Raw genomic sequence first — 15,793 nt, 5'->3', positions numbered from 1 at the left:
GAGAACTAAAAAAACTTGTAGAAAACGGCTCCTGATTTTTGCCGTTAGACCGAGTATTCCGGACATATAACCTCCGGATAAACCAAAGTTTCCTGTACGTGGAGTGGTTGAGGCGAATAGCATAGATGCTTTAAGGGAAAGCTAGATAAATACATGATGGGGGAAAGGAATAGAAGACTATGTTGATAGGGTGAGATGAAGCTCGTGTGGAGCATAAACATAGACTTATTCGGCCGAATTGCCCGTTTCCGTGCTGTAAAATTCTATGCAAAAAAGTAGGTTTTTTTTTTTTACTTTCATTTTCCTTTATTCCTGTGGAGTACCACCTATCTGCATCTCAACAGTGGGTGCTATATGGGAGCACTGCAGGACTAAGTCTGTAGCCTATCTTTCAAAGGCACAACCTACTAATACACCCACCTGCCGTGAAACAGCACCCCATCGAAGGGGAGGAGGCGGAGAAAGACCAAGATCTGCTGGAGCTTTTGTGTCTTCATTTTTTTTTTTGCTAATTAACTGCTTTGCAGCTGCTCGTAAACTGACATTCTAAGGTTGCAATTGCTGTGCGTGGCACTGATAATGGACACATTCATACGAAATTCCTCTATCCTGCTACTTTAACAAAGGGTATTATTCCAGTTAAAATAAATCAACTAACATCTCAATGTGTTTGTGTGCTCAGTTACTACCACACTGTGCCATTTGTACCCTATTTGAAAGAATAAGTAGGTGCCCCAGTCATAACAGGATGCCATCAGAGGAATATTTCCACAAGGAAAAGTGGTGTTTGGCATCTAAGCAGGCTTACTTGCTGACTGGATACAGGAAAGGAGTGGGAAATGCAGGCAGATCTGTGATATATCAATTACTTGATGGACATATCCCAGAAAAAAACTAGAAACCAACAATCTTCAAAGGGGGCACGATAGGTCGCGACTACTTTACTGTCGCAGTTACACAACAGCTTGGCCAGTAACAGAACCTCCAGCTCTTAACTATAGTTTTTTAAAAAAGAGATAAATCTTTGGTAAAATATCAAGATAATTTGCAAGAGTGACTGCCGACTGTTTCCTACAAGAAGCTGGAGTAATAGTTTGCAGGCAAACAGGGAGCTGTTAAATTTCTCCAAAGACAATGTGAAGTTTCCAGGTTGATAGAATCATGGAATGGTTACAGCACGGAAGGCGGCCATTTGGCCCGTCGAGCCCGTGCCAGCTCTCTGCAAGAGCACTTCACTTAGTCCCACTCCCCCGGTTGTATAAAAACGACAAGATTGCAAACATCCAAATCGAATGAGGTTTTCCAAATTATTAAAACTCGAGATGTTTTTGTGTAACATACAAATCACACAACTCAGAATTACCCTTCAATCCAGCTGCAGAAACACCTGGACACATGGTTCCAAAGCCAGATGCTATTTGCTTTCAGCCCACGCACTGCGAAGTCACTTTTCCATAGGGAGTGTCTTTGCACAGGCTCGCAGTCTCACAGTGTGGCTGTCTGCATTGCTAAGTTTGTGTCTCCGGGACGAAAGGTTGCGAGTTCAAACCCCACTCCAGGCCCTGACCACATAATATGGGGTGACACATCAGTGCAGTACGGACGCTTCAGTAACCAGAGAAAGTTGTTTAAGGCTTAATCCTTCTGCACATCCCTTCACCACAGTCACTGGTTGGGTCCAACATGCTGGCAGACAAATGTCAAGTTGAGATGATTATCAAAAAATCAACGGTGCGTCACTATTTCCTTTGATCTGCACACTGGGGCCTGACTTTTACAGTGCCGCATTTCTTACTTGTTCGTTCTGCTTTGTTTCAATGGCACTAAATCAGCTAATGTCCGATCTACCAAGGCCACCGTATTCGCTTTTGTAGACTCTTTAAAACATCAGTTTTCAAATTGGATTCCACAGACGGTAGTGTAGCGGTTATGATACTGGACAAGCAAGTCAAAGGACTGGACTAATAATCTAATGATTGAGTGTTCAAATGCCACTGTGGCAGTTTGAGAATTTGAATTTAGTTAAAAAAAAATCTGGAAATAAAAAGCTGGAATCAGTAAAAGCTGTCGGATTGTCGTAAAAGTCCAACTGGTTCACTTAGGAAAGGAAATCTGCCGTCCTTACCTGGTCTGGTCTATATGTGATTCCAGTCCCACATCAATGTGGTTGACTCTTAACTGCCATCTGACATGGCCTAGCGAGCCACTTAAGTTGTATCAAACTGCTTCAGGGCAACTAAGGATGGGCAATAAATGACAGCCTTGCCAGCAATGCCCAGATCCCGAGAATGAATAATAAAATAAAATAACTGAGTTACTAGCATATTATTTCTACTGCTCTATAAACACAATAGCACCTACAAAACCCATGGCCTCCGCCGCCTAGAAGGACATGGGAACATCATCACCTTCAAGTTCCCGTCCAAGTCGCACACTATCCCGACTCGGATATACATCGCCATTCCTTCATCGTCACTGGGTCAAAATCCTGGCACTCCCTATCTAAAAGCACTGTAGGAGCACCTTCCTCACAAGGACTGCAGCGGTTCAAGACGGCGGCCCACCACCGCCTTCTCAAGGGCAATAAATTCCAGCCTTGCCAATGAGACCCACATCCAGAGAATGAACATAAAAACGGCATTATTTCTGTTCAAAAATGCAGAGTCCATTTTCCAAAGTTAGGACAGGGGGCTCTTGAGAATGTGCCAATAGGTGCAATGAGTCCCACAGACAAAAGTTTGAAAGCCAGTGGTTAAAACGAATTGCTAAGAGGAGGAGAATTTTTGTCATGTAATTATTTATATAGACATAGATTATACACAGTGAAACTGTTCCCGTTACAAAAACTGCTAACCTTCAACAAGGTTGCTGAACATGTACATGAAGAAGCAGCTTTTGAAGAAATGAACCAAGTGATAATTCATTAAATCATTAAAAGTCTTTGCAGCAGCACTGACAATTTAACGTAATGTTCCAAACACAGATTAGTTGTGAAATATTAAACAGGCGTCATGGAAATTTCAAGGTATTTTGAACATAATAATCAGTGAATGAATCTGAATTAGAATCCTGATGGAACAAATCAATATAATGTGCCATTTCAATATTTGCTTGCACAAGAATACGCTTCATAGCAATTTAACATAGATGAATATTAAAAAATATAATGCTGCGACATACAATGTCATCAAGTTGCTTCAAAAGCAATCAGCATCTGCATCTGTCACACTACAGTGTTCAAATAAAATACAGCTGAAATGATATTGAAACTACACTCAATGGACAACAATTCAAATCGCAATTCCCTCACTGTTATCCAAACCCATTTCAAAATACACATGTCACCATCTCAGATATTAACCATCTTCATAAAGGAAGCAAGATTAAATTCCTTTTCAGCAAGACCTCTGCAGCTTTCAACACACGAACACTGCTTCTATGAGGCCTGGTGGTGCATTGGGTTGGGTTACAGTTCCTTTGTCTCTGGGTTCATGATAAGCCCAGACTAATGGGACGCGTCTCCTCTGTCTGCTGGCTGACCTACGAGAAACATGTTGGGCTATCTCAATCCATTGGACAGAGAGAGAGAGACAGAGAGAGACAGAGAGAGAGAGACACAGAGAGAGAGAGAGAGACAGAGAGAGAGAGAGACAGAGAGAGAGAGAGACAGAGAGAGAGAGACAGAGAGGGCACGAGAGAGAGAGAGAGAGAGAGAGAGGTAGAGAGAGAGAGACAGAGAGAGAGAGACAGAGAGAGAGAGAGAGAGAGAGAGAGACAGAGAGAGAGAGAGGGCACGAGAGAGAGAGAGAGAGAGAGAGAGAGAGAGAGAGAGAGAGAGACAGAGAGAGAGATCACCATACGAGATCACCAGAGATGGTGTAAACATGGCCATAGAGGATATAAATATGATCTTCCATGAGGCAGCTGTAAAAGCCGACCTTGTGAAACAGAAGAGGAAGCGTCACAAAAGACAAAATAAAAATAAGAAATGGTTTGACCACGAATGCAAAAATGCCAGAAAAGACCTGAGAAAAATATCAAACCAAAAGCATCGCCAACCAAACAATCCGGACCTACGTACTAGATACAATGAAACCCTCAAAAGATATAAACACACCATTAGGAACAAAACACAAAACTATACCCACAAAATACTCGAAGAAATTGAAAACTCCACCAATCCAAAACAATTCTGGGAAATGTGGAATAACCTGAGTACAACACAATTGCAAGCATTACCAATCCAAGATGGCGACATCTGGAGAACACATTTTGAAAACCTCTACAAAGACATCCCAATAAACGAAACAAACCCAAGTCAACATCAGGTCACAGAAAAACTCCACACATTAGAAGCAACAATTAAAGACAACCAAAACCCTCTAGACTCCCCAATCACATGGAAAGAACTGGCCACAAAAACAAAATCTCTCCACCTAAAGAAAGCCTGTGGCCCAGACAACATCAAAAATGAAATGCTCAAGTTCAGCAATATGGAGATGCAGGGTGCGGTACTCAAATTATTCAACATCATATTACGTTCAGGCTGTTTTCCCGATATCTGGTGCCAAGGACTAATCTCCCCCATATATAAAAGTGGAAACAAATCAGACCCAAATAACTACCGCGGCATCTGTGTCAACAGTTGTCTAGGGAAGTTATTCTGCAGTATTCTAAATAGTAGATTACTTGATTTTCTTAACAAACATAATATCCTCAGAAAAAACCAAATAGGCTTTCTTCCAAAACACCGCACCGCCGACCATATCTATACCCTTCACACCCTCATTGAAAAACATATACACCAAACAAAAAATGGGAAAATATTCGCCTGTTTCATCGACTTCAAGAAAGCCTTTGACTCTATATGGCACGAAGGGCTCTATTATAAACTTTTTCAGTGTGGAATAGGGGGCAAAGTCTATGACCTTATTAAATCAATGTATCTGAAAAACAAATGCGGGGTCAAAATTGGAGACAAACGCACCGATCTCTTCACCCAGAGAAGAGGCGTCCGGCAGGGCTGCAATTTGAGCCCGACCCTGTTCAACATATACATAAATGAATTAGCAGACATGCTGGAGCAAAGCGAGTCACCAGGTCTCCGTCTCCTGGATGGAGAAGTGAAATCCCTGTTCTATGCGGATGACCTGGTTCTGCTGTCTCCCACAGAACAGGGATTACAGCAACAACTAAACCTACTCGACAAATACTGCCAAAATTGGGCTCTAACAGTAAATCTAAAGAAAACCAACATCATGATTTTTCAAAAAAGGCCCAGATGTCAGGAAAACAAATACCAGTTTACCCTCAGTGATACCACTATAGGACACACTATGAGCTACACCTACCTTGGTCTAACTATTACAGCATCAGGGAGCTTCAGCATAGCAGTGAATGCACTAAAAGAAAAAGCACGAAGAGCCCTATATGCAATAAAAAGAAAATTCTACAACATCCAAATCCCAATCAAAATCTGGCTCAAAATATTTGACAGCATAATCCTGCCCATTGCACTGTACGGTAGTGAAGTATGGGGCCCACTAAATCACCAAAGCTACACTAAATGGGAAAAACACACAATAGAAGCCCTACATGCAGAATTCTGCCGAAGCATCCTTCGCACCCAAAGAAAAACGCCAACAAATGCATGCAGAGCCGAACTAGGCAGATACCCACTGATAATAAACATCCAAAAACGAGCACTAAACTTCCTAAATCACCTCAAATCTAGCTCCCCAGACACCCTTCATTTCAAAGCCTTTCAGACCCAAGAGCTAAACCCAGAAAAAAGTCCCCTGAGTCAGCTGCTACTGAAACTAAGTACTCAGCCGGACCCTGACCAGCCCCAGACCAACACAGCCGTCCAAACACCAATCCGAGTGAACCAAATCATTAAAAAATGCAAAGAAACCTACCTGGAACATTGGAACAAAATAACCGAAAGCCAAAGCAGATTAGAATGTTACCGGGCCCTAAAAAGAGAATATAAACTGGCAGACTACCTCACGACCATCAGAGACACAAAACAGAGACAGACCCTCACCAGGTACAGACTAAGCGACCACCAACTGGAAATTGAAAAAGGCAGATACAAGAAATCCTGGCAGCCTAGAGAGAATAGAATATGCGATCAATGTCTGGCCGGCAAGGTTGAAACAGAGATGCATTTCCTCCTAAAATGCGAAAAATTCAACACATCAAGAAACATATTATTCAACAAGCTAAGCCAAACAACCCCAGATTTCAAGGAATTGGATGACCTGTCAAAATTGAGATTAGTCCTAGGAGAAGGAGACAGACCATACCTAGGGGCCAAATATGTAACAACATGTCACAACCTGAGGACTGTTTAAAATTAAGACTGTTTAAAATTAATATTGAACGTACCAAATGAAGTACAAAGACTGTTTAAAATTAATAATGTTTAAAAGTAATATTGTATGTACCCAACAAATGTCAAATCGATTGACACCTACAGAATGTTGGAAAACTGTACCTTTTTGCTATGTAAGCTTTGGCAATATGGTTCTCTGTAAACTTTCATGCCAATAAAGCATTTGAACTGAACTGAACTGAACTGAACTGAGAGAGAGACAGAGAGAGAGAGAGAGAGACAGAGAGAGAGAGAGAGAGACGGCACACGAGAGGGAGAGAGGCAGCACACGAGAGGGAGAGAGGCAGCACACGAGAGGGAGAGAGGCAGCACACGAGAGGGAGAGAGGCAGCACACGAGAGGGAGAGAGGCAGCACACGAGAGGGAGAGAGGCAGCACACGAGAGGGAGAGAGGCAGCACACGAGAGGGAGAGAGGCAGCACACGAGAGGGAGAGAGGCAGCACACGAGAGGGAGAGAGGCAGCACACGAGAGGGAGAGAGGCAGCACACGAGAGGGAGAGAGAGACGGCACACGAGAGGGAGAGAGAGACGGCACACGAGGGAGAGACGGCACACGAGAGGGAGAGAGAGACGGCACACGAGAGGGAGAGAGAGACGGCACACGAGAGGGAGAGAGAGACGGCACACGAGAGGGAGAGAGAGACGGCACACGAGAGGGAGAGAGAGACGGCACACGAGAGGGAGAGAGAGACGGCACACGAGAGGGAGAGAGAGACGGCACACGAGAGGGAGAGAGAGACGGCACACGAGAGGGAGAGAGAGACGGCACACGAGAGGGAGAGAGAGACGGCACACGAGAGGGAGAGAGAGACGGCACACGAGAGGGAGAGAGAGACGGCACACGAGAGGGAGAGAGAGACGGCACACGAGAGGGAGAGAGAGACGGCACACGAGAGGGAGAGAGAGACGGCACACGAGAGGGAGAGAGAGACGGCACACGAGAGGGAGAGAGAGACGGCACACGAGAGGGAGAGAGAGACGGCACACGAGAGGGAGAGAGAGACGGCACACGAGAGGGAGAGAGAGACGGCACACGAGAGGGAGAGAGAGACGGCACACGAGAGGGAGAGAGAGACGGCACACGAGAGGGAGAGAGAGACGGCACACGAGAGGGAGAGAGAGACGGCACACGAGAGGGAGAGAGAGACGGCACACGAGAGGGAGAGAGAGACGGCACACGAGAGGGAGAGAGAGACGGCACACGAGAGGGAGAGAGAGACGGCACACGAGAGGGAGAGAGAGACGGCACACGAGAGGGAGAGAGACGGCACACGAGAGGGAGAGAGAGACGGCACACGAGAGGGAGAGAGAGACGGCACACGAGAGGGAGAGAGGCAGCACACGAGAGGGAGAGAGGCAGCACACGAGAGGGAGAGAGGCAGCACACGAGAGGGAGAGACAGCACACGAGAGGGAGAGACAGCACACGAGAGGGCTTAAGAATTTGCTCCAACATTAGGTGTGCCTACTCCTGCTCGATGTATGCAGTTGCAGCTCAGTGCAGTGAAAATCCCAGAACTTCACTTACAGATGTAATGAACTGCAGAAAGTGACCAAAACCATAATCCAACTTCCTGTGAAAATTGAAGCAGGAAAACACAAGCACACTAACTGTAAACAGTATAAACACTTCTGTTTAGAGAGTGAGAAAAGAATGCCAAGTGATAAGATATAATGTAAGTACATATACTCTGTAAAGTTACAGTTCTTCCAGTCTCTTTAGTGCCCCGAACCTGTCTCAAATGGACATGCATGTCAGACGTGCGCATCTCCGGGAGATAATGAAATCACAACACTTCATGGAAATTCTTCCAATTGATATTTCTGGAGATTGCAACCATTTCTGGCCTCCAATGTACCAACCTGCCAGAAATTGTGAGCACCACACTTAAACTGTGGTGCATCAAATAACTCAGCTGGTATTCCATGTGGTATAGCAAAAAAAACACACAGCTGAAGAAGAAGAATGTCTTCGCTCGCTTGTGGGTCTCGTGTGATTAGACTTAAATACACATCTATAAAAGGCCTGTTGAACTGTGAAATTCACTGACAATTTGTGCTTATAAAATCCTATACTATATTCTTTTTACTGAACAGGATATTGGTTTAAAAGTACTGGTTTGAAGCATTTTCTTCCGGCCAAATGCTAAATACATAACATTCAAGCGTCTGTCATAACTACATTATGAATAAATCCACAAAAGGGACAAAATCACATCAGACAAATTACAAAATAAACTTCAAAAATAGGACAGAAGCAGAGGTCTCTCAAGTTTTTAAACAGGCAGCACCATGTCGAGCTTTCAGTTCCAAAGTGGAGTTCACAGAGGTGGGATCCCAAGGAGCCTACAAGCTCATTAGATTGCTGTCGGTTTATGGCCAGATATGTGAGACACCCAAGCAAAGCAGTGCTGATGGAGTGCTGCATCGCCAGAGGTGCTGTCTTTTGGATGAGACATTAAGCCGAGGCTCTGTCGAGCTGTTTAGATGAATGTATAAGATGCAATGCCACTATCTGAAGGGAAGGAAGATCTCGCCGTGACTTGGCCAACAGTCGCCCATCAAAGACCACCACCGAAGGAAGATAAACTGATCTTCAGTTCATTTGCAGTTTGAGGGCTCTGCATAAATTGATTACCGCAGTTGCCTACATAACTATAGTGACTGCACTTAAAAAGTAATCTATTGATTGTGAAGCACTTTGCGGCATCCTTAAGGAGATTTCTAGTAGTACAGGAAACTCTCGTTTAAACGGCACCTGCATATCCGGAATTCTCTATTAACCGGCAAAATTCTCACTCCGAAAACAACACCTCAATAACCGGCAATGTTGCAGAGTCCGAGTCTCCCGCGGTGGCCGAGTTAGTCAGTGGGGGTTGTTCTCCAAACTGCCACTACTCTGCTTCTTGGCGCTGTCAGAAGTCAGAACACCTCAATACCCCTGTAACAGGAGTCTGACTCCCCCGCGCTGCCGGTAGTCTCTTCTGATCCGCCATTTTACAGGGGTAGTGTGTGTCTCCCACGCTGCTGGTAGTCATTGCATTGCATTACCCTCAACTGGCAGTACTGTACTTAATCAAGCATCTTCCACCATCCATTTAACACAACATTCTGTAGGTGAGTACCCAATTACTGTATACTGCACATTTCTTGATTTTTTTTAGTTTTCTTTGTTAAAAATAGCCTCGGTAGATAACCCTCTCCGTCATCCGGAATTGTTAATCAACCAGCAACACGCTGGTCCCGGATACCAAAGAGTTTCCTGTAATTGTTTCTTGAGCCAAGTGCACTACCACACCTCGATAATCTACTGCTGTGACACTCAAACCATTCAGCTCCATATAGGCACTAAGTTAGCAACCTTTGATATGTAAATATAACCATTAGTTGCGTTTGTACTGTCCCACAGGCCTGGCTAATTATCTCAACTACTTAAAAGCCTCTTTTCAAATTGACTTAAATGAGGATAAAGTGGGACCTTTAAAAGTACTGACTGATGAGAATCCGTGAAAAGAGAGATGTTGGATTTATCAGCAACCACAGTTGTGTAAAACAGAGGATAATCACAGTGTTGGCTCCTTTCTTCTATCTGAGCCTCAGTAACTACAAACCTCAACAATTATAAAAGAAAAAAATTCAAGCACACTTACCTTGTTGTACAAGTTAATGGAGAATGATGGGTTTAAAACAATTGTGAAGAAATGCGATTGAAATGATAGTTACAAATCATAGAATTAACATCGTCAACATTCAGTATTTTTCTTACAATCAAGACACTTAAGAATCATTGTTGGGGGGGGGGGGGCCTGTTGTGGGAGAGCAGACAGAACATTTTCAGCAGAAAAGTTTCAATTCCCTTGTGCAAATGCTGGGTGGTGGTTACCAGGGTGGCTTGCTCTCAGCCTGCTATCAATACCACTCTATCAGGCCACCAAGTTGGCACTGCAATTTCGCCCCCCCCCCATATCCCTCTAACCACCACTGAGATTTGTCCTCCTCCCAAAGTCTCTTATGAGATTGATAATTAACTGCATGAAAAATCACATTCCTTCTACTCTGTGCCCTCCTGACCTAACCATAAGCAGAAATAATAGATGTCCCCTTACCTTTCCCATAATAAACCTGTTGTCGCCGAAACAGCTGTTACTCCAACAAATGTTGCCATCATCAATTTGCGCCTTGGGGCTGCTGCCCTGTAGTATTGTCTGGAGAAGTTGCCAAGCACTGCCAGGGCAGGTAGCATTCTGAAGTGAAACATCCTGTTAAGTGGAACCAAAGGAACGACATTAATGCCCAACACTGTACAGTTGCCCTTCGCAGGGCTGCTTGGCACATGGTTTCTAATGTTAGTTTGGCTGCATTGGTGGCATTCCTGCCTCTGAATCAGAAGGTTGTGGGTTGAAACCCTATTACAGAATTTGAACACATAATGTAGACGGAAGCTTCAGTATGGTCCTGAGCGAGTGTTGTATTGTTGGAGGCACCATCTTTCAAAGGAGAAACTAACCAGAGGCCCCATGTGTCTAGTCATATGGATGCAAAAGAGACCCCAAGGCACTATTCGAAGAGGAGCAAGGAGTTCCTACCTCAACAAACACCAAGAGAAATAGATTGACTAGTCATTCATCGCATTTACTGTTTGAGACCCTGCTGTGTGCAGATTAGCTTTCATGTTTGCCTACACAACAACAGTGAATGAACGTCAAAAACAAATTAATTAATTGCATAGTGCTTTGGGGCACTTCTTTCCACTGCTATGTTATCATCTGCTTTTTCTCTTCTACGTAGGCAGTTGTAGGGATTTACTCACAGAATACTTGTAAACACAACTCCTCGTGCTAATTCAGATACATCACTTCATAGGGACTAAAGTTTATACCATATAATGCACTAAGTTAGCAACCTTTGATATGTAAATGTAACCATTAGTTGTGTTTGTACTGTTCCACAGGCCTGGCTAATTATCTCAACTACTTAAAAGCCTCTTTTTAAATTGACTTAAATAAGGATAAAGCGGGACCTTTAGAAGTATTGACTGATGAGAATCCGTGAAAAAAGAGATCTTAACAAATGTTGGATTTATTAGCAACCAGTGTGTAAAACAAAGGATAATCAGTGTGTTGGCTCCCTTCTTGATGTTAAGGTGGAGCTGTGTCCCTTTAAGGGCGCTGAGGCTAATTGTTGCCTAAACAGTTGAGGTCAGAGTTTAATTGTTTGGTGAGGGAATTCTGGAAATTTGAACATTCCAAGCCTCCAGAGCCACAAAATTCAAACACAGCGAATAAGAAGTACAAGTGTAAATAAAACTCAGAGCTTCATGATCTGGATTGCCAGGGTTTACGGGCTGCATGTGGCAACAGGCCATAATTCAGACAAATAATCATCACTGATGCAGAGGCACTGCGCTGATTTTATAGCAGATTCGACACTCAAGTTAATGGTTTTTCTGGCTGCTCAAGTACATGCTCCAAATTTGCTGGCCAGGAATGTACGTTGTGAGGAGGATACAAGGAGGCTTCAAGGGGATATAGACAGGCTAAGCGAGTGGGCAAGAACATGGCAAATGGAATATAATGTGGAGAAGTGTGAAGTTATCCACTTTGGTAGGAAAAATAGAAAAGCAGAGTATTTTTTAAATGAAGGGAGATTGGAAAATGTTGGTGTTCAGAGGGACCTGTATGTCCTTGTACAAGAATCACTGAAAGTTAACATGCAGATATAACAAGCAATTAGGAAAGCAAATGGTATGTTGGCCTTTATTTCAAGAGGATTTGAGTGTAAGAATAAAGACATCTTACTGCAATTATATAGGGCCTTGGTGAGACCACACCTGGAGTATTGTGTACAGTTTTGGTCTCCTTACCTAAGGAAGGATATACTTGCCATAGAGGGAGTGCAACAAAGGTTCACCAGACTGATTCCTGGGATGGGGGGATTGTCCTATGAGGAGAGATTGAGTAGACTAGGCCTATATTCTCTAGAGTTTAAAAGAATGAGACGTGATCTCATTGAAACATACAAAATTCTTTCAAGACATGACAGGGTAGATGCAGGGAGGAAGTTTCCATTGGCTGGGGAGTCTAGAACCAGGGGTCACAGTCTCAGAATATGGGGTCGGCCATTTAGGACTGAGATGAGGAGACATTTCTTCACTCAGAGGGTGGTGAATCTTTGGAATTCTCTACCCCACAGGGCTGCGGAGGCTCAGTCGTTGAGTATATTCAAGACAGATCGATAGATTTTTGAATATTAAGGGAATCAAGGGATGTGGGGATAGTGCAGGAAAGTGGAGATGAGGTAGAAGATCAGCCATGATCTTATTGAATGGCGGAGCAAGCTCGAAGGACCAAATAGCCGACTCCTGCTCCTATTTTTTATGTTCTTAGAAGCAGTGCAGCAACAATCTCAGGCTTCTGTTTTTCCCTCCCAGTTTCCTTCACCATGGTATTTTTTTATCTTTTCCTGCCTTCCTTGAAACACAGAACTTTCCTGAAGATTATTAATTTGCAGGACATTCTACCAACGTAACGCAGAACTAGTGGCTTGGATGCGTGCGAGTTGTGCCACTGGCCGATTCCTCCTCTCTCCTTGCGAGAGAGCTTATCCCATCACATCACGGTCATTCCTTCACCTCCCCGCATGGACCCACCGAGACTTAAGAGTTTCCTGCAGGTTAAGAATTCCTCTGCGTGCAAGATGCATGTGCTGCGTGTGTGTTTTTCCTACATCTAGCGTAATGAAGAAACCTTCCCGTGAGGAATTACATGCAAGAATCCATGTTGTACTACAGCGCGCATGTGAACCATACAATGCCGTGGTGCCAAAAAGAAATAATGTTTGAAATGATAGGGTGTGCGAATGTTAGCGAATTAGCTTCTTCGAAAATCTTTGCAACGGTTCTGATTTATTGGCTAGTTTAAAGTCCTAAGCATTATCAGAGCCTCTGCTCTCTAATGGTGAAGTAAATGAAATTCCATTATAAATACATGCAATTCTAGAATTTTGGCAGTCATTTTCCATAATTCCATTTGATTTACTGTGAATCTGTAAATCTTGATGAATGCTGAATTTTACTTTGATTTTAAAAAAATTTTGCTTTTGAAATGCACTCGTTCATATGCTTCTCTGGCGCCCTGTATACAGCCTCTGGCTTCACCCTGGGGTCAAAATGGACAATCGGGCCAGGTCTCGGGAAAGGGAATCTGGCAGCACATTTCTTTCAAACAACTGTTCCGAGGTGACATGCACGTTTATTTTTTTTATTTTTTTAAACCAAGAAAGGAAACGGTCAAAGCTACAGTTTGGCAGTTTTCACAGGATAGAATCATGGAATACGATGGCCCAGAACACTGGAAAAAGCCAAGAACCTCTAACAGATTTTGATTTATTCAGCTACCATAAAACTGGCAGGTTTCAAAATATTCAATGTAATCTGGAAAGGGGAGGGTGGCAGGAAGAAGAAAATAATCAATCAATCAGTCTCCAGCAAGTGTGATCCTCAGTCGCTCTTGCAGTTTATTGCTGAATTCCTGCTCATGCCCCTTTTTAAATAAAAAACACGTAACATTTTCATATATACACACAGTTTCCATTTACACATTAACACTGGTCAATTGCAAATTGTTCTCCAAATGGAAAAAGCAATCAAACCTTTGCACTAAAATGCAGTGAAAGTCACTGTATTAAAACAAAGTTTCATTTTTAAATGGCTTGTCAAATGTTTTGCGAGGAAGACTGCCAGATACTGAAGTAAAGTATAGCCAATGTTATTTCACAGTAACTGTCAGCTTCTCTCACTGGGAAGTTGGAAATGACAAAACTGCTGTATTTACCGAGACAAGTCAAGGAAGGCATTTTATGAGCTGAGAGCGAGGTCAAAAACACAAATCCTGCAGGTACATTTATACTGCAGTGATCCATTTGCCTCCTGACACACAGGATTTGCTCATGTTTCACCACCATCACCAAATTAACTTGCAGAATGTGTTAAGGCCAATGACTGAGGAGCCCCACACATCTTCCCAACTGCCTGTCCCAGCCAATCAGGCACGTTTATCTCTGTTGCCATGAGCTGCATGGGACCCATGTGTCGGGTGCTAGTAGCATTACCATAGCATTGGTGCAATACAAAAGTGGCTTTAAGGTTCCTGTGCCACTGCTGTGAGAGCACAAAAAAGTCATTTTCTCCCAGGCTTGGGCCAATCCAACACCCAATGCTGCAATGAGATGTCCTCGTGCGCACAAGAGCATCCTACCCTCCAATTTACCTCCCTGAGGGATGCACCTAACTTCCACCTCACTACAACGAGCGACTCTCTGAGCAGAAAACCATATAACTCTGGATCTCTTCCCCGCCTTGCTATCTATCTCTCTCTCCACCTGCAAAGGCCTCCTTCCAACCTACCTCTTTGACCTCCTTCCTATGTTCTTATGTTGGAGTACAAGAATAAGGAAGTCTTGCTACACTTGTACAGGGCCTTGGTGAGGCCACACCTGGAGTACTGTGCACAGTTTTGGTCTCCTTATCTAAGGAAGGATATACTTGCCTTGGAGGCGGTGCAACAAAGGTTCACTAGATTGATTCCTGGGATGAGAGGGCTGTCCTATGAGGAGAGATTGTGTAGAATGGGCCTATACGCTCAGGAGTTTAGAAGAATGAGAGGTGATCTCATTGAAACATACAAGATTCTGAAGGGGATTGACAGGGTAGAGGCCGAGAGGTTGTTTCCCCTGGCTGGAGTGTCAAGAACTAGGGGGTTCTCAGGATAAGGGCTAGGCCATTTAGGGCTGAGATGAGGAAGAATTTCTTCACTTAGAGGGTTGTGAATCTTTGGAATTCTCTGCCCCAGAGGGCTGTGAATGCTGAGTCTTTGAGTATATTCAAGGCTGAGATCGATAGATTTTTGGACTCGAGGGGAATCAAGGGATATGGAGATGGGCGGGAAAGTGGAGTTGAGATCGATGATCAGCCATGATCTTATTGAATGGCGGAGCAGGCTCGAGGGGCCGTGTGGCGGAGCACGCTCGAGGGGCCGTGTGGCGGAGCAGGCTCGAGGGGCCGTGTGGCCGACTCCTGCTCTTATTTATGTTCCCTTTGGTTCCTGCTTCGGTCTGACCCCCAACTACAAAGCACCGTGGCACATTTTACTAGATTAAAAGGTGCTAGATAAAATAAAGTTGCTGATGTACACGACAGTACCACATTTATGGCCTCAATAAGGGTTTCATACCAAGATCAGTAACAAAAAGGACTCACCACAGTATTTAACAGCACGAGGAACTGAATTACTGCAGCATGTGGCCAAAAATTGCTCAAAATGTCAAGTGCAAGTTTCAGAATTTATTTATTTTTTTATTAAAAAGAACAGCTTTAATTCGGTACATTATTAAACAGGA

At 43.8% G+C, this 15,793-nt stretch overlaps 1 protein-coding gene across 4 annotated transcripts in view; it reads right to left on the bottom strand.

The window, feature by feature from the left end:
• micu1 (mitochondrial calcium uptake 1) overlaps positions 1-15,793 on the bottom strand; it is a 106,812-nt gene that overhangs the window by 71,644 nt on the left and 19,375 nt on the right. For all 4 annotated transcript variants that reach the window (XM_085970642.1, XM_085970640.1, XM_085970643.1 and 1 more), the window contains one exon: positions 10,504-10,656. In XM_085970642.1, coding sequence (XP_085826768.1) covers positions 10,504-10,655 — 152 coding nt within the window. In that variant the 5' untranslated portion in view covers position 10,656. The remainder of the gene's footprint in view (positions 1-10,503; positions 10,657-15,793) is intronic.

The sequence above is a fragment of the Somniosus microcephalus genome, chromosome 29 (genome assembly GCF_052327205.1).
Source record: "Somniosus microcephalus isolate GS21.2 chromosome 29, FLI_Smic_1.0, whole genome shotgun sequence".
Lineage (NCBI taxonomy): Eukaryota > Metazoa > Chordata > Chondrichthyes > Squaliformes > Somniosidae > Somniosus > Somniosus microcephalus.
Note: the sequence above shows the minus strand (reverse complement) of the source record. Positions and strands in the feature narration are given on the sequence as shown.